This window comes from Grus americana, chromosome 14 (assembly GCF_028858705.1).
Source record: "Grus americana isolate bGruAme1 chromosome 14, bGruAme1.mat, whole genome shotgun sequence".
NCBI lineage: Eukaryota > Metazoa > Chordata > Aves > Gruiformes > Gruidae > Grus > Grus americana.
The window spans coordinates 21,491,668-21,518,557 of record NC_072865.1 but is presented as its reverse complement, the minus strand read 5'-3'; the positions used below and the strand labels follow the sequence as shown (position 1 = coordinate 21,518,557).

At 47.9% G+C, this 26,890-nt stretch overlaps 1 protein-coding gene across 3 annotated transcripts in view; it reads left to right on the top strand.

Moving 5' to 3' along the window:
- The window catches only part of NRG2 (neuregulin 2), a 174,610-nt gene that overhangs the window by 92,806 nt on the left and 54,914 nt on the right, over window positions 1-26,890 (top strand). For all 3 annotated transcript variants that reach the window (XM_054841955.1, XM_054841953.1, XM_054841954.1), the window contains exon 2: window positions 16,856-17,027. In XM_054841955.1, the coding sequence (XP_054697930.1) occupies window positions 16,856-17,027 (172 nt within the window). The remainder of the gene's footprint in view (window positions 1-16,855; window positions 17,028-26,890) is intronic.

Sequence of the window (26,890 nt, the reverse complement as noted above, 5' to 3'; positions counted from 1 at the left end):
TAACAGCTTTCAAAACCATCTCTGTCCACATAGCACGTACTTGGTCGGTTGTTTGAATTATTAGTGCTTCTGGAGAGGTTTCCTTGCCTATCCTATATTTAGAAAATGTGGGCAGGCCATGCAATTTTAAGAACAAGCCTCATGTTAGCAGGGCCATTGCTCATTTCATGTGATGTAACATTTTGTGTTGGTAATGTTTTGAGTCAGTGTTTGAGAGAGATGGCATGAGTCACAGCTTTGGTCTTCTTACGGGGTTAGGTAGGTGTCTTGTTCATTTTGGGGGCTTAGAAAGGAAAAAAGAAGCAGTAGTAGTCTGAAGCACTGCCAACAGTTTTGGTTTTATTGCCAGAGCTGTGATAATCTGGTATTTCCCGTAAAGCCCCAGGTGTTGTACTTGCTTTATTTTCTGGGAATCTCCAATTTCTCTTAACCTTTGTCATCGCAGGGCAAAGCCAGATAGCGTGTCCTTTCTGCAGCCTAAACATTCACAATATCAAAGTTAATAACAAGCCGCAAACACATCTCTAGATGGATAACTCATATTTAATCCAATATAACCATTTTTGAGAAGGAGATGAGGCCCAATTCATGATTTCCAAGTGAGCTGAGCTGAGTGTGTGGCATCGGTCTGTCTTCTCCTCCTTTCCCCTTCTCTTCATGGTCTTTTTTGCAGGTCAGAAGAGACAGTCTTGTACATATTTGCTGTCTTCTCACGCTAATGGAGAACCACACATCTCTGAGCCTGCCCCATCTCTTCTGCCACGTGCAGGCTTACAGCCACCTCATTGTAATTCTTGGGGCCCTGGCCTGGAAATGTCTTGGGTGCTTCCCCCAGCAGGGGCGTTTTTCTGCATTGAAGCCTCAGGGCTTGTCTGCACAGGGAGGCTCTTGCAAAACATGCTTGGCCTAGGGTGTGAATTTAAAGGGAAAGAACTGTTCTGCACCAGATTCCTGCCTTGAACCCTCTTATTCTGCAGAAAAAGGGCTGGTATTTTTACCATGCTGCCTGCTGGACTTGGTTGAACAACTGCACTTGACCTGAGCAGCCAAAGGCTCTTGTGCCAGTTCCATTCTGAGCTGACCTTGGGTTCTCGGTGCTGGCTGCAGTTAGCACCGCAGAGGAGGCGAGGGGGTGGCAGGGAGGAGGCTGGTGCCCTCAGGCTCCCTGTGTACTGAGAAAAGGGGGACCACTTCAGAGCAGAGCCCCCCTTAGGGGTTCATAGTACCCTCTGGAACAGCTACCCTGAACAGAGATGCTGCACAGACCAACCCGAGTTGACAGTCCCCTTCCTCAGGTTTGGACTTGGATTAGCTGCTCAAGTCCAAACCTGTCAGAGCAGCCTGGGACTCAGCTTGATGGATTACCCTGAGTCAGCAGCTCTTCCACGCTGCGCTCGCGGTCCACGTGAGCTGGCTGAGTTGCTGGGGTGCTATGCTACAGGAGTTGCATGTAGGTATGGTATTTTGCTTTGTAGACCTCAAATATGGTCCTCACCAAGAGCTATCAGACTGGCCACCCTGTCATCTGTGGCCCTCATGTGCGAGAGAATGAAGCTTCCTTCCTGAAGCCTTCTCCTCAAATCCACCCCTCCAGAGCTGTCTCAGCCTCACCATGCCAGACCTGAGATGCTGGGGAAAAGGTCCCGTGGGGAGCTGACTGCACAGTCCACGGGTGGACCGTGCTGGGGGCCAGAGGTGTGGTGGTGGTCCCCAGCCCAGCTCTTGGTGGTGGATGGAGGTCCCATGCCCCCAGTCACACTGGTGCAAGGTTGCTAGTGCTTTCCGTGTGAAGCATTACTGTGGCTCTTGCAAGGATGGTGTGTGAGTAGGGAAGGACCTTTGCATTTGGAAGTGGGGGGAGGGACCCTGGAAACAACTTGCACCCCACAGGGTTGAAACCTGAGGTCTCTGAAAAGAGAAACGACACCGTGTCAGTACAGAAAGTCACTTAAGTGAAGCACTCTTTCTTTATGTCTCTGCTGAGGCCACAGGTGGAAGCCCTCTAACTGCTCCTGGTCAGTTTTCACTCAGTACATCAGTATCCCCTGGAAGCTGTTGGCACTGCAGTCACTGAGGGCAAGAGCATAGCAGGACTGGCAGAAAAGGAGAGACATTTGTATGAAGCATAGGCATGCTGTCAGCTGGATTAACTAGGGTAAAAATGCACGCAGGGGTTATAAGCCTCTGGGCATCAGGACAGAAAACCAGCTCTGTGCTTGAGAGAACGCAGAAGACTTCCCTACTGGGAAGTTATTCAAAAGGAGTAATCGATACTTGTTGCCATGAAGTGGAGGTCCCTGTCTAGCAAGGAGCATGGTCTAACCCAACATGGCAGACTCTCTGCAGCATGGTGGTCTTTTCTGGCTGCTTTCTGTGCCTGTCACGAGTCCCCATGCATCACCGAAGCCTTCCCCTGTTCTTCACTGCTGGAGTTGCCCTGCTAACAGACTTGGCTGCTTGAGGACTCGTCAGGGCTGAAATGATTTATTCCTCAGCCATTTATTGCAAATGAACCATTGGAAGTCTTTCAAAAGCCATCTTCTCTTGACCTAAGTTCAGCTAAATGTTTTAGCATAAGGGTTAGCATATTGTTAAAGAGTCCTTACTGACCAGGATCTCCCTCTGAAAGTCACCTGGTTATTCAGAGGATCAGTGAGGGAGCCAGGAATTATAAGCCAACTGCCCCAGAAAAATGTGATGACTTGGTCATTTAATCTGGGTGTCTGATAAAAGGCCAAAATATCTGTATGAAAGCGGGTAATAATTTGCCAGCATTTAGATTGTAGTCTATCAAGGATAGAGCCCTAGCACCCCAAATTAATTCCAGTTGGTAGGGACAGGAGAGCATCACATGGGCTGAAAACTGGGTGGGGAGGACCATGAACAATGGATTAGGATAAACAGCAGTGTGTCAAATTGTCAGGGGAGTGAAGGAGAGCGCAGTGTTGGGAGCTAAAGTCTTTCCAGTTGCTGCCCTTCATTGTGAGCTGCCCAGTTAACCTCTGCTGCATTTCCTTGGGGCTCCTACGACAATTAAGGGGAGTCCATGAATGTACTTGGGAAGTTGGATCTGTTCGTCTTTAGTTACCTGGGAAGGTTTTTCAGAATATCCTTCATATGGCAGGGCTGATGTGCGATCCTGACTGAGGTGTCCGTTTAGCTTTTGTTCACGTTCACAAAGACGCTCCCAGTTAACTATCTGATATTTAGAGCAGACATTTATTTACCACCAAATTACAAAAGGAGGGGTGCAAGTTGAAAAAAAGGGGATGGAAAGCATAGTAGGTTAGGCTGTGCTTGACTGTGATGTTCAGTCTTCGTGATCCCCCGGCTTTGGGTGAGACCCAAGTAGCTACTGGCCTGAGTCCTTGCTCAGAAGCACCATTATAAAAGCAGATGTGGGATGGATCTGTCCTCTGTATGTGTACAGGGGTCCTGTAACTACAAACAGCAGCATCTAGGTGAGCAGGAAGGCTTTCTTCTCTTTGTGTTTCAGGCTTGACCATTATGTAGAGGAGCTGCCACTGCAGGGACAGGCAGGGCATGAGGGTGAAGAGCAGTCAGCCACCTTTCACGCAGTGATTACAAGTGGAAGCTCAGCTTCTTCATCCTGCAGCCAGGGGGAGAGTGTGACCACGGAGTGATGCAGCCTCGAAGCAGCACCAATGTATTTCTGAGCTGTGTGTGATCATGGAGCTCCTAATGCACCATCCCAAACTGGCAGAAAACCAGAAAAGCAGCAACAATATTCAGGTGCCTGTTTGAGAGGATGATTCAGGCCCTCTTGATTTCATGAAGACAAGGCTGCCCGGAGCTCTTCAGTGAGATGTGGGAGGTAGTCAGCATCTCCAGAAATGAAAGGAGTATGAGGCGGGGTCTTAAGAATGATGTTCAAGATTTTCAAGATCATTGATTTTGCAAAGGAAAGAAAAAAGCATGCATCTCACAGCCAAGGTGAATTGAGACAGGAAGGACAAAGATGAGTTACTTGTGATTGGTGGGAGCTCGCATGGGCAAGGAGAACAAAACAGAAAGAAGAGGCAGTGTAAAGGACTGGAAGACAAAAGGAGAGATGGGCTACATCGTTGGGAATAGGTGGAACATCTTTTTTGTACCTGGGTCCCAAAAGAGCCTCACAGGTCTCAATAGTTGATAATGTGACTGGGTTCCCTATCACCTGCTAACTAGTGTGCCCTTGGTACTGACAGCCTTTCTTGCGAGCACCCTGGGCCTTTTCCCAGGGGGGATCTAGTGTTGCCTGTTGGAGAGGCTGTGAGGTTGGGATCAGGTATGTCCTTGAAGTCAGCCAGGTCCTGGGGCACTCTGTGGGATGCAGTGTAGATGTGTAGTACTAGGTTGTTTGTGTGTCTGGATCCTGGTGAGTTGGATGGATGTTGCAGGGCTGATCCCACCTCAGGGCAGGGATGTGGTCTGCTCAACTTGTGAAGGGTTCTTCCAAGCTTGTTCTTGTAATCCTGTGATTTGTTGCCCCCCTGAATCCTGTCTTTGGGCCTTTCCAGGTTGGTTCAGTAGACCCTGAAGATGGTAAAAGTCTATCCAGGCCTTTCCAGGGCAGCTCCTCAGCACTCCTGCTCCTTCTACATGTTTATCAGAAAGTGACATGCACAGGGTATTTAGACCGCTTCCTACAAAAATGTTCCCCAGCAGAGGAGACCCCGCTCTTTCCATCAGGTTTTTCACACTGTGTCTCAGACCCCTGAACATCCCTTTTTTGGGGTTTCTGGGTGGTTACATTCCTCTGCATGGAGCTATTCAAGGATGGCTTGGGGAGAGGGTGAAGGGGAGGAGCAGTGAGAGTGCAGAAATGCAGAAGCAGCTCTGGAGGAATTTTGCTGAAGCTGGAGTGTCTGGGCAGAGAGCCTTCTTTCTTGTCTAGTTCAACTGCTTCCTTGCTTTTTCCCTCTCATTCTTGTATGGAGATGAGAACCATCCATGCTTATAATAAAAGATGAATCCCACATTGTGCCCTGTCTTTTCTCAGGTCTTCCTTGGATCCCAAGCTCCTTCCGCTTGTTGTCACTGCTGCTTAAAATTGGCATTCGTGGTGGCATCCAGAGGTCCCGACTGCAGCATTGTTCCCCTTATGCTATTCGCAGCACAGAGTCATAACAAGAGACAGTCCCTGCCCGAAATATATTAAGTGGGATCTTTGAGAGAGGAAATGGAAGCATAGAGAAGGGATGTGAATTGTCCCACTTTACGCAACATTTCTGGGAGAAAACCCAGCACTATTAATAGCTTTTTACTCAACAACCATCTTTTGTTCAGAACTCTGGTTTTTCACCTTAAATTGTTTGTGTTGTGCAGAATCTGTTGGACAGTTTGGTGAAAGTTCCCACCTTGTGATCTGCAGCTAGATGTAAAGCAGGTCTAATAAACCCCTACCCATTTTGAACTCAGATTAGTCTTTCTGCTCAGGCCACCACTATGTTGCCTGTTGTCTTTTCTTCACTCACATTTCACTGCTGCATCACTGGCCTCTGTTTTTGGTTGCTTGCATTCGGCAATATCTCCTAGAAAACTATTTGTGTCACACCTTCCTTTGCTGCTCTTCCCCAAATCCTTCAGTGGAGTAGCTGGACAACTAGCAAGGGTTTGCTCACATCAAAAACTCAGTTTGCTTTACCTTCCTTCTTACGTGTTGCCCGTAAATATTCTATAAAGTGAACTTTCTGCCGGAAATGTTTGTGGAAGCAGAAACTGTTGATTAAATTTTAACAAAGAGTCAAAGGAAGCAAATTTTAAAATTGCAACTGTATGTTTGTGATAATAAGAGCTCTGTCACTGCTGTCAGGGACTAGAATTGATGGAGGCCACAAAATCTCTTTATTCAACCAAAATGAGCCAGAGTTGCTTGATTTTTTTTTAAAAGCACAAGCCACAATCTGCTCATGAGCAATTTACAAGCCAAAAATTAGCCAACATGGCTTTCCAGAGAATAGTTCTGAAGAATATTGCAATAAGTGATACTCAAATATAAAACGAGGGAAAATAAGGATAAAAAAATTAATCAGGAAGGGCTGACATCCTTGAGACTCCTGGCAGCCGTAAATCAGCCTGGATGGGGGACATTTCAGTGTAAGCCACCCATCGCTGTGATTCAGTGGGGGTCCAGAGCTATTCAGAACAATGCTGGGAAGCCGCACTCTGGACAAGGCAGGAGACACGCTGTGTTAGTGTCTCCACTGGGCAGTGCCCAGAGTCCCAAACGGAATTTACAGCTCGCTGCTTCCCTGCAGCCCAGGAGGAGGGTGGCCCCTCCTGCGCGGGGCTGGGGCGCTCCCCCAGCTCGGCCAGCGCGCTGCCGGCCCCTCACTGCAGATCATGTTCCCTTGTGCAAAGGGTCCTGCCAATTTCAGCGGAGAGGTCAGCGCCTGGGAAGAGAGCAGAACTTGCCCTGACGCGGGGCCATCGCTCCAGCAGCCGCAGAGACCCAGGGCGTCCTGCGCGTCGGAGAATATTCTAGTACAGGGTGGTAATTCCATCCACACTTGGTGGGATTCGGGCATGTATGTATCTGGCTGCTCTGAAAAAGCTGTCTCAGGGATGATCTTTATTTTCTTTCCTTTTCCTGTGTTTGGATGAAAAACAGACCTGCGGTCACTGTCTGAGGTTCTTTTGGTACCAGTGCTTTAAAGCATTTCTTGAACTAACAGAAAAACTTCTAATCTTTCTAATATAACATTACAGAGAACAAGCAAGTCTTTAATGCAAGCCCCAGGGTCTCTTGTGGGGAGATCCCGATAAAAACACAGCTTTCTGTTTTGGAAATACCCTCTGGTGGATTTGTCAAAACCCTACCAGAGACAATGGTGAACTTTCAAACTAAGCAGAGACATGGAAAAAAAATATTGTAATTAAGACTGCAAGTGGTTAGCTTTTGTCACGGAATGCTAGTGAATATGATTTTATAGGTTAAAAGTTAAAAATCCTCCCACCTCAATGTTAGAGACTGCTAATCGAAATTATTTGTCCAGACATTAAAGTGCTTTGTTCTTTGAATGCCTGCTCTATGCAGTGTTTCCACTTGGTCACGTATGAAACACCGGGATGTCCTCTGGCCCAGGACTTCCCGGGAGGTCGGAATATGTTGCAAGCTGGGCTGCCGCATCTGACCTTCACTTGTCCTCTGCCAGACCTGAGTTAACATCTTCGTAACTGATCCCAAGTTTTGCTGATTTTTCCCTACTTTCTGATGTTAAGCATGTTTAAAAGCACTTGTTAAAACTGACTCTCACCTGTAAGTCTGCTGGGACAGGGAAGGAGGCAGATTCTGTGCTGGGATTTTGCTGGGTTGGACCAGTCCCCCTGCAGTGAGGTGCTGCAGATGGTGCTGTGTGTTTATGGTCTTCTTACCTCAGACCTCACATCTCAGTAATTTAACACCTCTGGGGTCCTCATTCTATTTAAATACAATATATTGAGGAAGTCTGGAAGGGCTGTGCTATCTAAAGCTAATGATACATCCCTGGTCCTTCACTTTTACACCCAACTTTGATGGGCATGACAGGGGGCTAGGCAGAGAAAGGTTTACTTGGTAAACCTGGCACCTCGCTCAGAGACTCGGTATCTGTTTGTAGTGGTTGATTTATCTCAAGGACTTGGTGGCTGGTGTTTGGGGTTGTTCTGTACCTGTGGCATTGCAGCGGCTCTTTTTTTTGCAAGTTTACCTGCAATGCTCCCACCAGACCACGGTGGTGTGTTTTCTGTCCTCTTGTCACTAGCAGAGCCCAGGCAGTGCAGGCAGTCTCTGGGAAAAGAATTTCAGGTCCCCTTTAACTGAGCTTTCTTTCCCCATGTTTTAAAGAAACAGTCCCGTGGTTGATAGAGCTGTAAAACACCAAATAGGGTTTTTTCATCCCTGTCTAGAACCAGTGATATTCCACTAATGGCCATTTTACATCAGCAAATCCTTCCCTGTAACCTGAAACATAGTCTTGAGTTTTGCCATGACCATAAGGGGTCTATATATGGTTTAATGTACAGATTTCATAATAAACATTTAATGAAACAAGGGGTTTTGCTAGCTTAGATTGTTTTATCTCCTGGGGTGAGGGTTACACTTTCCTTTGGTGATTGAAAGATGATGGATGCCACCCAGGTCTTTACCAGGGCACTAGGGCAAGTAATTTGTGCTTAGTGTTCAGTGGCTGAAACAAAGAATTAATGTATTTTAAAGTTTTGGATGCTCTGGGTAGTTTGTTTGTTGGCTGGGTCTTGACTGGTAATCCACAGAGTATGGGTGGGCCATTTTTCTAGCTGATTGTGAAGATAGAGATAAAGCTATATTTTATGAATTGCTGTTTCCAAGGTCATCTGGAAAGTGAGCAGTTCATAAAATATATCTTTGTTCAAAGATATATTTGATTATATAAAATATGATCCCAGAATCAATTGGGTACAAACAAGATGTTGCCTTTAGGGTTGCAAACACATTGTTAGAGGCATGAAGAGCAGAAATTGTCGCTGCTGTCTTTGTGTGGCTATTGTTTTTGGTTTTAATAGGAACAGAATGAATGACATTTTTCCACCAAACCACTTATGCTCAACTATACCTCCAGGACAACTTCCTGGCCAAAAATATTCAAAACAAACAAACACAATAGCAATTCTACTCCAATTACATTGTTTGCAAACCAGCTAGTGTTCATAGAGTACTAGGTTTGGCAAACCCAAGCACTTCAGCCCTGGATTTCAATATTGGGTATTTGTACGTGAATTACGTGTAGCTGTTGTGCTATTCAGGTAAGCGTTTGAGTGGCCATGTGCATGGGCACCTCCAGCATTTCCGCCCAGTCTGTGATAAAAGTATACCCTAGCTGTCTTAACAATTTGGGTGAAAAGCCTGGGCATTGGGAAGACATCCTTGCCCAGTGGCCACATGCTCATTGATTTCAGTGGAGCTGAGATTTCAGCCTAGGGCTCTGGACCAAATCATACACCAATTTCAAAACTTTCACTTGAAAGAAGAATAAGTAAATATTAAGTGTGGGAAAGAGAAAGACGGAGGAGGAGGAATTTATCAGTTGCTCTTTTATATAAGTAGAGCCAGTAAGAGGAAAGTGAACTTGCTGGCTTTGTGGCACCTTTTCCCATGATTTGAGCTGCCAGAGGGATCCTACAGAGAGCAAACCTAAATCAGCAAACCTGCTTGGGACTTTCCAGTCAATTTTCTTCGGCTGATGGGAATGGTCATGGAAATACTGATTGTTGAAACTCACAGTTTTAAATATATGTAGTGCTGTGAATTAGCATTGTGGTCATTTCTCCTCCCTGAGATAGAAGGCCTACAGAAACCTAGTTAAGGGAAAAGAACTTGTATGGTGGGGATGCTATGGGACACACAGGGAGGAATAATGCTGTCATTCTGGCTCCAGCAAGGTTTCCAAACTTCATTCCAACCCCTGGTCTGCTGAACTCAGCATTTTCAGCATCTTCTCACTTCCAGTCATTTGTGTCCTCCTCACATCACTGTCTGTGAGTCAGAGGGGTGGATGTCCTCAGCAGACCCTCTAGGATCTGGAGGAATGGTTCCTGCATTGTCATACCTAGTGTCTCCAGCTGCCGAAGTGGGACTCTTCCCAGGAACACAAAGATATGCCTCTGACTCCTGCTGCCATACCTCTGCGGGAAGGGCACAGCAGCATGGTGCGTGCTAGGCACAGAGTACATCTCCTGGGTCCTTGGAGAGCTTTGGGCTATTAACCCTTGCTGAATCCTATGTCTTTGCAGTTACTGCACAGATAGACCCGTGGACCACGGAGGTGAGGTGTAAACACTCAAAGTGAGCCATGTCATCTACTGCTAGCTCCCATATGGAGTCCCTGCCATCACAAGTCTAGTAAGAGAAACATGGCTATGTGTTAGTTAAAAGGCCTAACAGTGACTACAGCAGAATGCTGCCCCTTGGAAATTTAAACTTGACATTGTGGTTTACCTACTGTGTACCCCTGCCCAGGACACAGAGATCTGAGTGAGCTGCTGCAGTGTGCGAAGACAGTCACATTAACAGCTGTGAGAAAGTCTGACCATCCTTTTTTGCATAAACTGGGAATAAAAGTTGCCTAAAGCATAAAGTGTATTACAGATGCTATATTATATATTATATTCTCAATTTGGAGCCTGTAGTTACCTGCTGGTGGGTTGTGGCACAGGTTGGGTAGGACAACATGTCAGTTTGACATTCAGGTTCTCTCCTGCAGGCTATGGACTGTGTGTGGTTTGTGGAGATTGTGTCCATCTGTTGAATAAAGCCAGGATCTTTCGCTCACTCCCATGTGTCAGATAAGGCTCTATTTAAATGCAGCCCTGTTTCCTTCAGTGGCATTGAAGGGTCACAGACTCAGAGGAGTTCTTGTGACCCTGCCACCAAAGAGTTGAGCTCTGTTCAGCATCCTGGCTGCAGGTGCCACAGCCTGCCTAGGTGCACAGCAGTGACTGCAGTTTTACCCTCTCTATAAAAAACCCAGAAAAAAGGAAGGCAAACACTTAGAGTGCATTAAGTGTTAAGCAAGTCTTTTTTTCAAGTGGACCCCATGCTTCCATTCCTTCTGACTGGAGGGAGCTTTCTTCAGCGCAGGTCCCTCTTTGACAAGATGGCATTTGCAGCCAGTATTGAAAGAAAGAGTCAAGGTGAGCAGGAGCTGCTGCTGCTGTTGCTGCTGCTGCTGAGATTCAGTTTTATTTCCTTGTCAAATAAAGGCCAAAACAAAGACAGGCCAAAGGAGCTTTGTCTCAGTAGAGGCGGCAAACGTATCAGGAGCAGTAGGGCTGCATTAGCCAAGAAGTAAGATGTATTAGCCCAGTGCAGATCACGCTGAACTACCAAAGACACGTCTGGTCTCCAAACCTACGTGGTGATGCCCTGTGGCAGGGACACGTGTCCTCACCTTGTAGTAGAGATGACAGAAATGGGAAGAATTCTGTTTGTTGCCAGACAGGAGAGTTGCCATCTTTGCAAAAGTTTGTGTTTGAATTTGGAGCAAGTCAAGGCTGCAAAACATTTCCCATGGAAAGATGAATTCTGGAATTTTCTGTCTGGGACAACACTGAAGCTCTCCCATCTAAGGTGCCCTATGTAAAAGGGAAGGCCTGTAGTCCCATGGGTGAGGCTTTGAACAGCAAAGTGGTAAGGAGTCTCCCGAAGGAGCTTAGGGAATAGCAGCATTTGAGATGTGGCTTGGGCGGGTGTCATGACTCTAGATCTTGTACTTCAATGGCAAGGAGCCTGGAAGCCGCAAGGACTGTCCCTGTAGCATCCTTTGGATGTCCAGATTTCCCTGTGGAGAACTGGGAGTGCAGACCCTTGTTGACACTGCTGGACTTGCAGCTTCTCCACCCCAGCGCAGTAGCCCAGAGGCTGGGTGCCCTGGCACCTCTGTGGAAGGTCTGTCCCGGGGCCAATGGCTTGGACAGTCTGAGAAACATAGCTCATTCCCAAGAAATCACCCATGCAACTTCCCTCCGTTCTGGCAGAGGAGGGGGAGGGAGGATTACAGTTGGGAGGGACTGTGCTGAAAGCCATTGCTCTGATGTAGGCATGTCAGGGCATCATTGGTGAGTTTGTAGGTCCTAACTCTCTTTGCATCTCCCCCCATTCCTGTGAGAAAGCACTCTTCAGCCTCCCTTTTCTCAGGGGAATTCAGGCCAAGTTGCCTTCTTCCTCAGCTGCTCATAGAGACACAGAAGGATCCTGTCCTCCCAGTTCTCCAGATCCACCTACCTAAACATTTTGCCACCCACCCTGTGCCAGGCAGTGTGGGGGAGCCTCCCATGGCTGGCACTGCATCTTCTGGAGGAGGCCAGGAAGATAAGTCACATCCTCTCACACCGTCTGTTGCCCAGAGATCCCAGATGTGTCTGTAGATTGTCCGCTCTGGAGGATCTCCCACAGCGAGCAAGGCATGGCTCTTGAAGTAGTGGTTGTGGCTGTTCACTGAGCACCTTTCCTGGGATGACTTGCTTCTGTTTTATGCTGCTGAGGGGTTGTTTATGTATGATGCTTTGTGGGTGGGATGTGGTTTTGTTACTACTCCATTGTTGGACTCTGTTTGGGCACTCTGCCCGTTTGTGATTAATGATGTTTTGAGTTGAGGCTCTAAGGCACTTTCAGGCACACTCCAGGTACCAGAAGTAAAAGAGGTGTTGTTATCATCAAGGTACTTCAATGTAATATCAAATGTAATCAGAAGTGGATTAATTAAAGCAGTGTGTACACATAAGTCCTTTTATGGTGGATGTTCAAGCAACTCATATGACATAATTTAAAGCTCAATTTTTTTGACTTTTCTAATCCTCTCTTCTCCATGAGAAGGTGGTAACTTGGCAGTAGATGCCAAGACTGCTGGAGGAGGGCAAACCTCTCTTGCCTCTTAGTGAAACATGACTCTTGAAACAGAATTGTGTTCATTTGTTGATCCCAGCCCTGGCACTTCTTAGGGTTAATTCTTATGGCCTACACAACTAGCGTAGGCTGGAATCTAATGGTTTCTTGGGTTTCATCTGACTTTGGAGTGAGCAAAAACCTGTAGGAAATCTGTATTTATTGTTGGTCTCAGCTCTACCAGGATTAAACCTTCCTTTCTGCAGCACGCTATACCCTTGACGTGGTTGTCCGTTAGAAAAATTGCCTGGAGAGCAGCTGTCTCTTGTGTCCAACACCTTGGGCTTTGTGAGGCTGGTGGGTCTTCACCCCCATGGAGAGGGGACTCAAATTCGGATAGAGGAGGGGTTGACAGGATTGCAAGGTGACCAGAGGTATGGATCCTAAATGATTGCCTGAAGCTACCTGTAGCCTCAGTCTGACAAGCACAGCCAAAACCCTCCACCCCATCTTCATGAACCCAGAGGCAGTGGTGGCTGAGCGGTGTGTGTTGTTAAATTAGCTGTGGAGGAGACCACAAGCTGGCAGACCAGAGCTGTGAGATTCAGATCACGAGGAGCTGAAACGGCAGCTTCGGCTCGGTCTGTGCCAGGCGGATGGGGCGATCTGGGTGTCCTGGTTTGGTGTTTTGGCTCAGACAAAAGCTGCACTGGCCGCATCTGAGCAGCAGTAACCTGTGCAGAGGAGGCTGGGAAGCTGGGAGCTGGTGGAAATGTGGGGAAATTGGACCTGGAGCCCACTTGGTATATATCTGAGACTGCTTGCCAGGGATACTGTGTTATCTTGATATATGTGAAGCTAGTGACAGAATGTTTGTAAAAGTACCAAACAGGGACAAGATCAAAACGACCCGAAATGTTCAGAGCACTAAAGAAAGGGGGCACTTTTAAAATCCTCACATGTGTTTGAACCAAGCTTGTGACTTTCTGAGCTGCAGCTCTGTGATTTGGACAGGGCAGAGATAGGGAATGGGTAGATGTTAAAGCTGAAAATGAACCAAAATGTAAAACGTTGTCTTTGACATACTCCAGTATTAGCACCGTGCGCTGCTTTGGTCTCTCAAGCTACTTTAGTTTACTGCTGGAGAAGGTTGAAAGGTGATTCATTCATAGTTTACAAGTACCTAAAAAGGGAAGAGGTTTCTGGTTGCTAGATGGGATTCAAATTTACCAGAGGAAGGCAGAGAGATCTGTTGGCTGGAAGCCAAAGTTTGAGAAATTCAGGCTAGGAATAAGGGCTGCAGTTTAAACAATATGAATAAAAACCAGTGGAAGGTCTTCGGCTGGCATTAAGCAGACTCGTCAGCAGTTAATGGCTCTAAATGAGGATTTCTGTGTTTTTCTAAAAGATGCAGAAATTATGAAGAGAGACTTTCCAGCCCAGCACAGCTCTTCCAGGAGACCAAGACTGGGCTTCCCTTTTGACCAGAGCAGCCGGCGCATGGCTCTGGATGCAGCGTCCCCAGGCTTGGGGCTCTGCCTGCTCTTCCCATGCTGCTGTCCAAACACAAGCCACACTTGTGGCAGCAAGGCGCACAGATGTGCTGGGCGTCGGGGAGCACAGCTCTGTTTCTATGTGCACAGCACTTTTCCCAGACACAGTCCAAAATATTTCTGGATTGGATTCCCCTTTCACTGGCCTGTCTGATTCAACCAGGGAACTGCAGTCCATGAAGTGTGGCATGCGAGCTGAATGCACAGTCCCTTTCACTCCTGCTGTAAGACAGCCAAAGACATGCAATCTGGGGAGGAAACATGATGTCATCCCTTTTTCTGGGCAGGACTCTGCTGGAGGGGTGCAATGTAGGGAGAGCCCCTGCCCTGTGTGTCAGTTCCATCTCTGCCACGCTTGGCATGTCTCTTTGGACCTGCCTGTTTAGGAATGTCATGTAATCTACGACTGGTGGCCAGGAGCATGAGGTGCAAGAGGTGCATAGGTTTGGGTAAGATGTGATTCATGTCGGTGGGGAGGGACTGGGGAGTAGAGAACTTGGAAAGGTTCTTGCTTGTCCTTGACCCTCTCCTTCAACGATCTCCAAGTTTCTGGGCTTTACTTCGCTCTTGCCAGCATTTTCTGGGGAGAGGGGCCGGGTTGACACATCTTTCTCGCAGGCCATGCTGCCTGCTTCATAATTCTGCAGACCGCAAGCCTGGAAATAATATGAAGCAGATGCACCAATGCCAAGGTCAGGACCTTCCCAGTGTTTAAGGCATATGTATACTGTTGGCATGATACGGGGTGACCTCAGTGTACAATAGGAGCCAACCGACACACACATTCAGACAGAATAAATATTTGACAGAGTCTATTTCTCTATTCCCCAAAATGACCCCTATAAAAGCAAGGTCCTGTTTACCTTCCCAGCTCTCCATGCACAGTGTTCTGAGAAGAGACAAGCTCTCTTCTCCATTCATTGCCTTCCCGCTCTTCTCGGTGACCCATTTCCAGGCAAGGATCAGGGATATTGGCTTCACAAAACCTAGGACACCTTGGATTTTCACAGAACTCCTGAAATTTGGGGTAAGCCAAGGCCGTTTTTGTTGAGAAGTCTCTCTGTCTGTGCCAAAGCACAGTGACCTCGGAAACAGTGCAAGACGTCAGTGTGCAGCCTGAAGCAATTGCCTGCAGCTGCCCAAGCCGGTTTTTGTGCTGCCCCTGCCCCGTTAGCACATGTGCAGCCCTCCCCATCCTTGTTGCCTGTGGCACTCTGCAGCAGGCTTGGGTGTGCACAAATAGCAGTTGGGAAGAATATTTGGTGGGGTTTATTCTTTTTTCCTTGGTGTGCTAAACGTGCTTTCTTTGCACTCCTGGATCTTAACTTTGCTTCTGTGCCGTGGTGCCAGGGCAGCCGTGCAGCTCAGAGTCAGAGGAAGGTCTGGTGTGCTCGGGACCAGACCTGCTGCCTTACCCACCCATGCATTGCCAGGCACCTCTCCTCTCACAGTCACAGACATTTCTGGGTTTGCCTTTTAGTCACTGTGAGTTTTGCCCAGCCAATTCGTGTTACCCTGAACTGATCCATTTCTGTCCATTTTTGTATCTTTTCGATTAAGGCCAATTTAGCTTCTGATGCCCTTGCACATAAAACAAAGGAATATGAGAGTCCTCAGAGCTTCCTACCATGGGACCATATGCCTCGTGATTGCTGTGTTTTTTATTTTGTAAATGATCACTTTCAGAAACCAGTCTTCAAATAAAACGGACCTACAATAACTTAGCTTGGCATGAAGAATGAGAGGAGACATACAAAGGTCTATAAAATAGTGATTGCTCTAATGAAACCCATCCAGTTCCTCCTCCTTTGATTGCTTTTCCATATCACAAGATCAGAATGCACTAGGCAATTAAAAGATGGCTTGTGCATATTAGACAGAGGAAATACTTTGTCTGTAACGTATCTTAGACAAGTGGAAACCGTTGTTACCAATATTCTTAGGGCAAACTGAGCAGCTGGCTAGGTTAACGCTGAGAATGAAAAAGAGAGTTGGAAGAGTGCAGAGCTGTCAGTTGAAAGAAAAATTGCAAGCCTGCTAATCCTTTCTTGTCAGGTATAATATAAAGCCTGGCAGGGATTGATAAGTGTCTCTCTCTCTCTCTGCCTGATTTTCCAGGTGCATGGTAAATTCACTTCTCTGAAACACCCAGGAAAGCTGACATGCAGAGCCAGGCTTCAGACTGGAAAGGCTGCTGGCCAGTCTGACATTGCAGGTCCTAAGACCGATTTAAATAGCTTTATTCTTTCACTTTTCTAACTGCAACCTGAAGAATAGAAGTCCCTCCCCTTCTCATCCTTTATATGTGCAGGCTTTCATTGCAGCCCCTTGCAGTGGCTGTTGCTCTGCTGCTGATGCTGCTGTGTGCAATGACCGTCTGCCTTAGCAGCAGGCACGAACACCCGTGGCACACACGGGGACCGCTCCCCATGACCTGCCTCGGCTCCTTCTGCAGCGAAGTGCTCTGGCTGTGGTTTGTGGGGCTGTGGGATTGGCAGCATGCCTGTCGGCAGCAGCAGAGGTCATGGAGGTGTCGGTAATCATTGGCAGCAATGTCAGGACACAGGGAAAAATAGTCTCCGAAGAGATGGAGCTCCTGCATCCCTGGCCTGGAGACCAGAGAGCCTGGAGAGCAGAGCAAACCCCTGCGCTAGCAGGAGACACGTGGGTCCTGCCTGCATGAGTGAGGGCAGCCGTGGAGCAGCTGAGTCTGGCCACGTGGAGCAAAGAAAGAGCGAGCCAGACCTGAGGGCTCCCTCTGTTCCACGTGGATGTTTCTGACTCCATGCTCCTTCCCTGCCTGTGTGCTGGTAAAACCAGCTGGCCTGCAGCCCCTCTCCAGCCGTCAGCAGGGTCAGCAAGCGCTTTTCCCAGGGGAGGGGGCTCGGTGGGCTCACATCGCTGGTGTGCAGCCTCTGAAAGAGGCGGGTTTCACATTGTCTGGTTTCTCTTTTTGTAGCTGTCCCTCCCAAACTGAAGAAACTGAAAAGCCCAAACGTTCATGTCGGTGAAAAGATTTCACTGAAATGTGAAGTGACTGCTGGCAACCCTCAGCCATCCTACAAATGGTTTAAAGATGGCAAAGAGCTGAAGAAGAGCAAAGACATCCGGATCAAGTATGGGAATGGGAAGTAAGTATGCTACTGAGCTGCTGTGCCTCTGCTCACTAACGCTGTGTCTGGGTCCGGGGACAGTCTGGCTGGAAGTGGTGCTGTGCTCTCCGAGTCACTGCTGAGCGACACTGAGGTGCTTCCTCTGAGTGGCAGGACCATGCGCATCCCATTTACCATGCTGGGGAGAGTGTGTGAGATTCCCAGTTTCCTCCAGAGTAGCAGAGCAAGAGGAGCAAGGCGTGCACAGGACAGATGCTGGGTTTCTAATGGGGCTCTCCTTTGGTGACTGTGTCATGGGGAGATGTCAGTGACCTGGGGAGAGAACTTTTTCTCTGCTGGCTGTAGACTGATTGTAGGCAGTCAGGTTACCTGGGGTGGATCCTGCTTTGTGATCAGGGGTTTGAGTGCAGAAGCTGTTCAAACTCAGCATTCGCCCCACCAGCCAACAGGGCGTGCTTAAATGTGGGAGGAATTGCTTTGTTCTCTCCTAAATTTAGGTGGATTTGAAAGCGTCTATGGCAATTCCAAGAATGCAAGACCACACCAGGATACAGTCTGGGTAGGGCCCGTAGCCACCCGCTGAGGTGTTGTCTCACGCAAGACCTTGCGTCGCTGCGCCCAGGACCAGCTCCATTGTGGCTGGCGCAAACTCCCCACACAGCGAAGCTCTTGGGCAGCTGCCCACAGTGAGTGTCATCTCAGGGACCGCCTCGTTTGGGCAATGCAAAAACACCAGGAGACATTGGCCCCAGTGACTGAGCTAAGGGGCTGTCACTGGAAATTGATTTAAATGGATCCATGTTGATATTTTTCAAGGCCACATATTTACATATGATGTGTCTTAAAATTATTCCATAATCATGGCTATGCTGACATGTATATATCCTGACCTAGCCAGCAACAAAGTCAGCTCGCAACTGCCCGACCCTTTGGAAATCTTGAAACAAATTCTTTTCTGACATGTGTTATGTCTGAGTGTGTGAAAAATAGCTCATCTCTTCTCATTATGGATTTGATAGAGTATTAATTTTTAAAATTAGAAGCCACTACAACATCAGTTAGTGCTCAAATGGGTTATTGTTAATTGCTCTAATTTAATTTCAGTCCTGTTGGTTTTGATTTCAAAGTCACACCCAGAATGGCTGGCCTCCTTCATAATAACTGTGGGATCCGCAGCTGTTTGGGATAGGCAGAGAAGTGGTCAGTGGAAGGCTTAGGCTGGAAACACCAGCAGATCCAGGAAAAGTGTCTCATATCTAGTGGATGCGGACTGCTCAGGAAGGGCTGTCTGGGCTTGCAGGCAGCAGAGGTGGCGCAGAACTGTGCCTTCCCCTTTGCCCTGTTGCCCTCAGTATTTCTGTGGCCCTTGTCATGGCCTCAGTTGTTTACCGATGGGTGCTGGAGCTGGGATGCCCTGGAGGAAGGTCTGCACCTCCCACTGCAGCCAGTCGTGGGAAGGCTGCCGGTCCACCCCAAGCGGACACTGCATCCCTGCAGGCAGGCAGCTTGTGGGACCATGGGGTCTCGCAGGGATGCTAGGGAGCTATTTCCCTCAGAGCTGGAGAGAAATCAGCCCCAGACCAAACACTGAGCAAAACTCTGGGGAGGGATCCTGGCGATGGCGAGAAGTGCCTCTCGCAGCATTTCCCTGCTGCGCTCCCAGAGATCAGAGTCCTTCCTTGCCTCCTGGCACCCTGTGTCCAGCACGAAGCTGTGACAGAATCGCATCCCACCCACCGCAGTGCAGGGGGGACACGCACTCCCTGGGTCAGGAACATAAACATATGGAAGAACATTGATCCTCTTTCCTCAGGACACTGCTGTCAAGTCATAATTTTGCATTTACCAGTTTCCATGGCAACACGTTGGCTCACAGCCTGCCAGTGACAGGCCAAAGACATGTGCGTGCTAGAAATGCTTGCTGCTGGCAAAATAAGCCCAAGGATAAACATTTTAAAGAAAGCTGAGCACCTGCCTCCTCCAGTGTCTGAAGCTCCCTCGGCAGCAAAGGTGTGAGCCCAAAATGTCTCCCACTGAACTGCCCCTAGAATCGCTTCCCATCCCTGATTCTGCTCCCTGCTGCCATTAAAACATGCCGTTAAGTGGAGAGGTTGCCTGTCTGGGGCTGGGGCCTGGCTACAGAGACTAGACTCAAGCAGCTGTCGAGCTGGGTCAGCTCTGAGAAGATAACCCTGTGTTGACCATTTGCCCCCTGTTGAGCAGTCAGCAGTGCAGGAACACTTCTCCAAGCAGATCTGGATGGGTCTGTGCACACCCAGACTGGCATCCTCAGCTTTCAGGCTCTCCTCTCCACTGGGTTTGCTAGGTCTCAGTGCTTGAAAACACCTTGAGGGCAGAGTGCTCACAGGCAATGGACCTGCCTCCTTCTGGTCTGAGCTGCATGCAATAAACATTAAAAATTGCTCTGTGGATGCAGGCTGAGGATTGAGGGAGCCCTCATAAGTTTGCATATCTCTGTTAAGTAGCTAGTGGGGCTGAGATTAGTAGAAGGATCCAAAACTGGATGTGGGATATGGGTGTACATCATTACTTCCAGCTTGTTAGGCAGGGACTCCGGGGAAGGATAAGCATCCTAAACTGTAAAGGTCAGAAAGGAAGTCTTACGCTATGATGATTAATCCAAGAATAATGGGGTTTATACATCTGGCTCCAGTTAGAGATAACACTGATCTCCCTTCAGTTCAGAGTAGAGTGGCCTTTCCAGAGGGCTAGAAATAGAGCACTGGGGAGGGACTTTCATAGAGAAAGTACACAAGGCAAAAAGCTTCACAGACGATGCAGCACCTGGCCAGGTGCACAGGATCATTTCTTTAAAAGTTTGATCCAAAGACCTAATAGAGTTGTCTGCTGGATCCAGGCAAAGTGAGCCCTGCCAGGATGTGGAGGTGTTGTCCATAGTGTTCCCCTTGACCCTGTGAGTCCCCAGCAGAACTCGGCACAGCTCTGCATTGGACTCTGTCTGCAACTCTGCAGTCCTTAGACAACATGCAGAGGATTAGGATGGGAGACAAGAAGAACCTGGTTGCCCTCTGTGACTCATTCCTCTACCACTCTGTGTCTGGCTTTCCTCCCTGTGTGAGATCTCAAAGACCCTTGAGATGTCTAGCTAGAAAGCATGACTGAAGCCCTTTTTTTTTGTGATCAAGTTTTCATCTGATCCCACTGACCTTCCTAGAGTTGGAGATCTCTTTGAAAATAAGGGAAGTATACGTTGTAAGGACGAGAGGAGCAGTTAACTGCATGTCAGCTCTTCAGCTTTTCCATCAATTGTCTTCCCTCCTGTTTTTTAAACTTACCGGCAAAACTTCTGGTGCCATCAGGCAAAGGAGTAATTTTTTTTCAATCAGTATTTGCTGGAGGGAGGGGAACAATTCTGATTCCTCCTTTCTGAACTGCATGTTCCATCTGTAATTAGTAACAGGCTGGGGCAAGCCTGGCTTGCACGAAGAGGAAACTTCTCTTTAAGGTGGAAGAAATTATTGGCTGGAATTTTATCTCCAGCACAATTTGAATAAAACACAGTTGATGGGGAACCTAGAGAAATTAGCCAGAAAGAATTGCATGCAGTAGTGGAAGTACAGCACAGCGAGTGCCTCTCCCTCTGAGCTGCCAAAGTGATACCATTTTCTGCTGAGCGCATCTGAGATCTGATCGCGGCCGCTGGCTCCCAAGAAGTTAAGGTTGAGTTTTGACTCTCTGACTATCCTGGCAAATGGTCAAATGCCAGTTGTGGAGAAAGCCAAGGGAGTTGCTGTTTGAGGAGGTGTAGAGAACCTACCCCACCTCAGGCTGTGCTCAGGGCTCAGCCTTGAGACACGTAGATCTTCAGCTGGAGTCAGAGGGGGTCCGAGGAGCCTGGTAGTCACCAAGCTGCGGCTGTCCTTACAGCCTCTTCTCTTTGTGTGCTCTTTTACCAAGAGAGATTGCTGGGGTGATGAAGTAGGCGTATCATTAGATTGGAGAGGGTTGGCAGTTCAGTTTGGGACAGGCTGACCATATGACATCCCTTGGGAGTAGTGTCCTACTTTCAGTATCACCAGGAATCCCTATTGTTAGCCTGTAAGTGGAGCCAAGGGATACCCTCCTCTCCTGTTTCTGTACAGCAGTCCCTCAGGCGATGCTAGTTGGGGCAGATTCATTGCTGGGGTCTTCCTTGTAGAACTCCCTGCTGTAGATTATTCCCCACCCACAATGAATGGGGCTGTGGTCTTCCCTGTACAGCTCACTGCTCTGGAATGAAGGCAAAAAAAATAATAATGCCAAAGCAGCAGGGGAAAGAGAGTGCCAATAAAGATAAATGATTTCCTAATTAAGCCTGGAGACAAGGAGGGGCAAAGAGAACTGTTGAAGCCTTGTGGGAGCCAGAGTGAACCCAAGCAGGCTATACCACCGCTCTGGCAGGGGTCTTCAGGCTGACATTTTTAAACAAAGGAAAAAGCTCATTTGACAATGGATATTGCAAGAGCAATTCCAGATGCCTTGAAGCTAAGACTCTTCTCAAGCACCGGTGTTGTTATAATCACCAGGGGAGCTTCTGCCTTGCTAACTCTCACGATGTCATTATAACTCTCCAATATTTGGGATTCGGTTTTAGCTGCTGAAGGCGCTTTATTGGAGGGGGGTGTGAAGGAGAGCATCTCCTTTGTTTGTCTGTTGTTTTAAAGGAGATGATGGACATCATCTTGGCCAATGCACCTGGGACTGAACCAGGGAATTTGAGAACTGAAAGGAGAAGCAGTTGGGTCTTGAGCTAGAACAATCCACCAACTTTGCAAGTTGGGGCTCCTAAGAGATTCAGGGAATGGGCATTTAATCAAACTTCACTGAGTTATAGTGGCTACACAAGTTACGGCCAGATGCTGGGCTGCTTCCACTGATGGTGCGTGCAAACTTAGAGGTGGAAGGAACTTTATGTGCCTGAAATTTTGTGTGGTTTTTCCAGTGAAGTTGTCTGCTTAAAAAATAAATAAATCTCTCCCTACAGACCTTAGCCCACTCCAGTTGCAAAATGTCACAGATTAGGTTGAAGCACTCATTGACACATTAGCCGAAATCCCATTCATCCAATTTAAGTTAAAATGCTTTGCCTCGGGGGAGGGCTGAGGCTCCAGGAAGTTCATCTGGGACAGCACATTATATACCTGAATATACCAGGTATACATGAATTTACCAGGTCCCCCTGGCATTTCATAGGCACTGGTGAGGATCTGTAATGCATACCAGTCGCAGAATAATGACAGGAAGAAAAGAATGACATGCATCACAAAGGCTCCAAACTCAGAAAGGAACCCCAAAACTGTAACTCAATCTCTTGCACAACCCTGTGTACCACCATGGTGATATGTTTCGCAGAGCTTTTGGAGGGGATGTTCTCTGTCCATCTGAAGGTGCTGTCCCTTTCCCATGACCTCTGTTCCCACAAATGCTTTTTTTGATCTGAGTATTTGCAGCCTGGCTCTGCTCATCTCCATTCCTGTGCTCTGCACAGGGCTCCCCCCAGACAGCTGCTTTTAGTATGGCACTTCCCTTTCCTCCTCCCCTAATTCACTAACTGCTAATTGGTTTTGCTTTAAAGGCCCTCTCAGGCCTTCCTCCTCAGCTTCTGGCAATCCCTGAAGTTTTGGTCCTGCCTCTGATTTGCCCAGCCTATCAGCCTCCATCTAATATGTGATATGCTTCCAAACTAGGACCTCTGTGACTTCTCCTCAGCATCACTGACTGCTACAGAAGGAGCTGAGATAGTGAGAGCTCTGCATGCTGCCCAGGCTGCACACCGACTGAGGTGTCTCGTCTCTTAACTGAGGTCATGCGCTCTTTGGGACAGGGAGGTATCTGTTCCACATTTGGTGCTGGGAGGTCCCGGGCTTTTGGGAGCCTGCTGGTGTACTCCGGTGAGATATCACAGTGAGCAAGGAAAGAACCTGCTCTGAGCTGTCCTCTGAGTACTGCTCCAGGATCTACATTTTCTCAAAGAAATTCACATGCTGGCATTGGGGTTGGAGGAAACATTCATGGAATGGATCAATTGCCTTGAATTGCAGAACAAGTAATACAAGGGACCCTGCACTGACATCGGGTCTGTGCATCAGCCTTAACCCAAAACTCAGCTTCTACGTATTTATTGATCTCACACCCTGGGAGCTGCCGCAGACTTGCCTGGCAGAAAGAGCAGCAGCACACAGGGGTTTGCCTCTCAGCAGAGAGGCCACAAAGTCCACTCCAGGACTGGTGTGTGGTTGCATTATGCTGCCACTGTTGTCCTACACCTCTTCCCGTTGCAGGAACATCCGTGGCCATTCAGCGATGTGGCCCCAGGCTGAATTTCAGAATGGAGAGGGCTTGCACAAGTGACCCTGCTCTTTGGAGTGTACTTATCGATCTTTTCCCCTTCTGTTGACGCTGTGTGACCCAGAAGGGAGTCCAGCTCTTGCTCTGATACCAGTGTCAGTGTCAGCTCTGCAGAGTGAGGACTGGTCGAGTCTTTCTTTTTAAAATAAGCCTGTCCTAAGCCTGGGCACAGAGAGACAACAGCACTGCTGAGCAGAGAAGGGCCAAATCTGCTTTTCAGATTAGAACAGCACTTTAATGTCTGGGGAGAGGGGTAGGAGAGAGCAGGCAGAGGGGGTCAGGGGATGGTTGGTCCTGTCCTGGGCACCCACAAGAACATGAGCTGTCTCCCCCAGTCCCAGCAGGTCAAACACTGAGCGGGGCAGATGATGGTGTGAGGGGAGGAGGATGGAGGACTTCGCCCACTGCAGAAGGGATGATGGCTGAGCTGAAAAGTCTCAACCTTCCTGTCCTTACCCCTCTTATTTGATTGCTTTGCTTGAGGACATTTTTCTTCCCCTTCCCAATTTGCTGTGTCTGAAGCTAATCCTGAGCTAGCCAGATCATGCCCTAGAGTGTATAGCAGCCAGCATAGGGCCACTTGTTTTTCTCAAGCACTGCAAGGCACAGTCAGCTTGCCCAGCTCAGTTGTTCTGCTCTGTCACTGAAGGGCAGGGAAGCGATCGGGGTGGTTTCCATCTGGCTGTGCAGAGGAGAGGATGCTCCTGGCTGCCACTTCTGCCCTGCTGGACAGAGGTGTTTTGCCAAGGCCATCCGCACTCTGCTTTGCATTGCAGTCATCTCTTCTACCTGATTTTATCCCACTGTGTGCTGGGGAAGATGAATGTGTTCCCCGAGGCCAGGGCACTGAGACCCCCTGCCCCAACCAGTGGGGCTACCTGATGTTTGACGGTTGCTGGACAACACTTCTTGACTGTAAGCTGAAGAATTGGACATTCTGAATCTTCTTGCCAATCATTAACCTGCTCTATCAGAACAAATGCAGCACCATGCAGAGTGCCAGGACAGCACATAGGCACCAATTAAATCTTTGGCAGGAGTGTAAGCAGCACACATTACAGCCATTGCTGGCCCTTCTGCTCTCTGCAATATCGGTATGCTTCCTGCCACCAGCTCTCTGTGCAAACAGAGAGGAATGGAGTTAATAGGTAACCACGGCAGTGTATTCAGTGTGTCCTTTGCAAGGGTCATGTTTGGGAATTTCCTTTCCCTAGGATCTCAGGTGTGTTTACTATGTGCAGTGTTCTTCATTGACAATTTAGAGGCCACATATGGTGTAGTCTTCAAATTCTCTTCATCAGCCAATTCCTTGACTTCTTTATTACTTATGTGTTAGCTACCCTATTTTTAGAAGACTGATAAAATACTACAACAGTAGTAATCCTAGAGCTATTTTTGTCCTGAATGATGCAGAAGCAGCTGGACTCACATAGGGAATGCTGAGTCCATGGTGAAACGTAGGTGTCTTGGAGGCAGCTCGTGGCAGCTGCTGTCCTGCTCGCACACTCTGACATGAATGGCTTTACGAGGAGGTGACCTGGGAAGATGGTCCTATTTCCACTTGGCAGTAGGGAAGAGGAGAAAAACGATTCAAGATTGACCAAACTGCTGGTGGGAACATGACTCCTGTCGTGAAAAGTTCCTCCTTAGCTAACATGAAGTGCCTGTTTCTTTTCCTCTGACTATACTGGAGGCCTCAGGGCCCAAGCTCACATTTAGATGTCTAACTCTGAGATGCCTAAATTACAGCAGATGAGGCTGTCCTTCGCAGCCAGAATTTGCCAGGTTCTTTGTGTAGGTCCTGGCCAAGGGCTGATCTCCTTGTTTCCCATTGTAGTCCGGAGATTGGCACTGAAGAGGATGATTTACTCATTGCTCCAAACTGCCCTCTGTGGGACTCTTTTCTCTTGGCCAGAAAGGTATTTTTGGGGATCTTCTTTTGGCCAGGCTGAAGGTCTCCTTGTGAATCCTATCCCCCAGAGCTTGCAGACAGCATATTCCCCATGGCTTATTCCTCCACTGGCACTACAGGAGATAATTAGTGAGTGGCTAAGTCATATGTGCTGCGGGCCAGAAAAGACAATGAGGCAGTTTTTCCCCCTGGAGTAAAGAAATGTCAACAGGGTTGCACTGCAGTGAAATGATGGGATCTGTCAGTGACCCTGGCCCTTTCACTGAACAAACAGCCCGGGGCAGTGCCTTCCTCCAGAGGAATGGCATCGTCTGGCAGCCAGGCATCCTTGTGAACGTACACGGCAGGGCTTTCCCAGGGGCTGGTATCCCCAGGAAACACGCTGCCCGGAAGGGCAGCAGGGCACATGATACAAAACTCCTGTGCACAACGTAATTCCTCGTATGCCGCTACTTGGTGTTTCTGTAAAAACGTGCCTCAGCCCTCAAGTGAACAAAGTACTGCCCTCCGGGAGGAAGAACACAAACTTGAAAAACCAATTTCCTCGGCAGTTTTGAGATATTTCAGTAGCGCTTGAAGGTAATAAAATAGAACAGAGATGGACTGATCATCTTTGCCACATGCAGATGAAGGAAGGTCTAGTCTCTTTTACATCCTTCAGTTCAGTTCTAGCACACAGGCGTTACCCATGTGAATTAAAAGGCACGTGACTAATGCTGTGAAACAAGGTATTTCCCTGGCTGTTTCAGTGCTTCCTGGAACAAGGAAATTCTCTTTGCTGTGGCTGTGCTCCACATTAAAACTGATCCTCGTCTCTACCCTTCATTCCTGTCCCCAAGTCTGTTACCTGACATGATACAGCACAATGTGGAGACACCATTGGTCTGGGGTATGAAAAGCAAGAAAAAGCTCTTGATTTTTCAAAAGAATCTTAGACTCCAGGAGAATTTCAACAAACTCTAATGGAAAATAAAAATAAGTTCTTTTGACAATGCAACAGTCTTGCACATTAAAACAAAATAATTCTCTTTGTTTTCACCTTGATATAGCTGATATGCTATAAATACCAGCATTGCTTTTTATTCCGCTCACATTCCTCTCCAGTTCCAGGTAAAAGACCAAATGTCTGTCATCCTGCTTTTGGAGATGAATCTGTCAGGTGTGCCCCCTTTCATTAGCCTTTTGTGTCACTAATAACTTACTAGTTTGTATCTTTGGGACTTAAAAACCTTAATCTGTAAAAGATCACATACATAGGTGATATTCTAATCCTGTAGTGTATTTTTCCAGTTATGACACACAGTGAAACATGCTGTGCATATGAGATTGCAATGCAGCCAATTATCATTAGAATATCTGTCCTCCGGCAGCTGAAGGCAGCGCGTTCATCAGTGCTTTCAGACCTGCACTGGCAGTTAGCCTCAGCATGCAGGTGTGCAAGGGTGGTGTTTTCTACAGGACTTTTGAGTTAGAGCCTCGCTCTTCCAAGATGCTTTCAACACATGCTGCCTGCCTGTTCACTCTGCAGCAATAGCTACAAGCCTGTCATAGGGTGGTTTATAAAACAAGTGGTGTGTTCTGTCAATGAGGGTTGAGACAG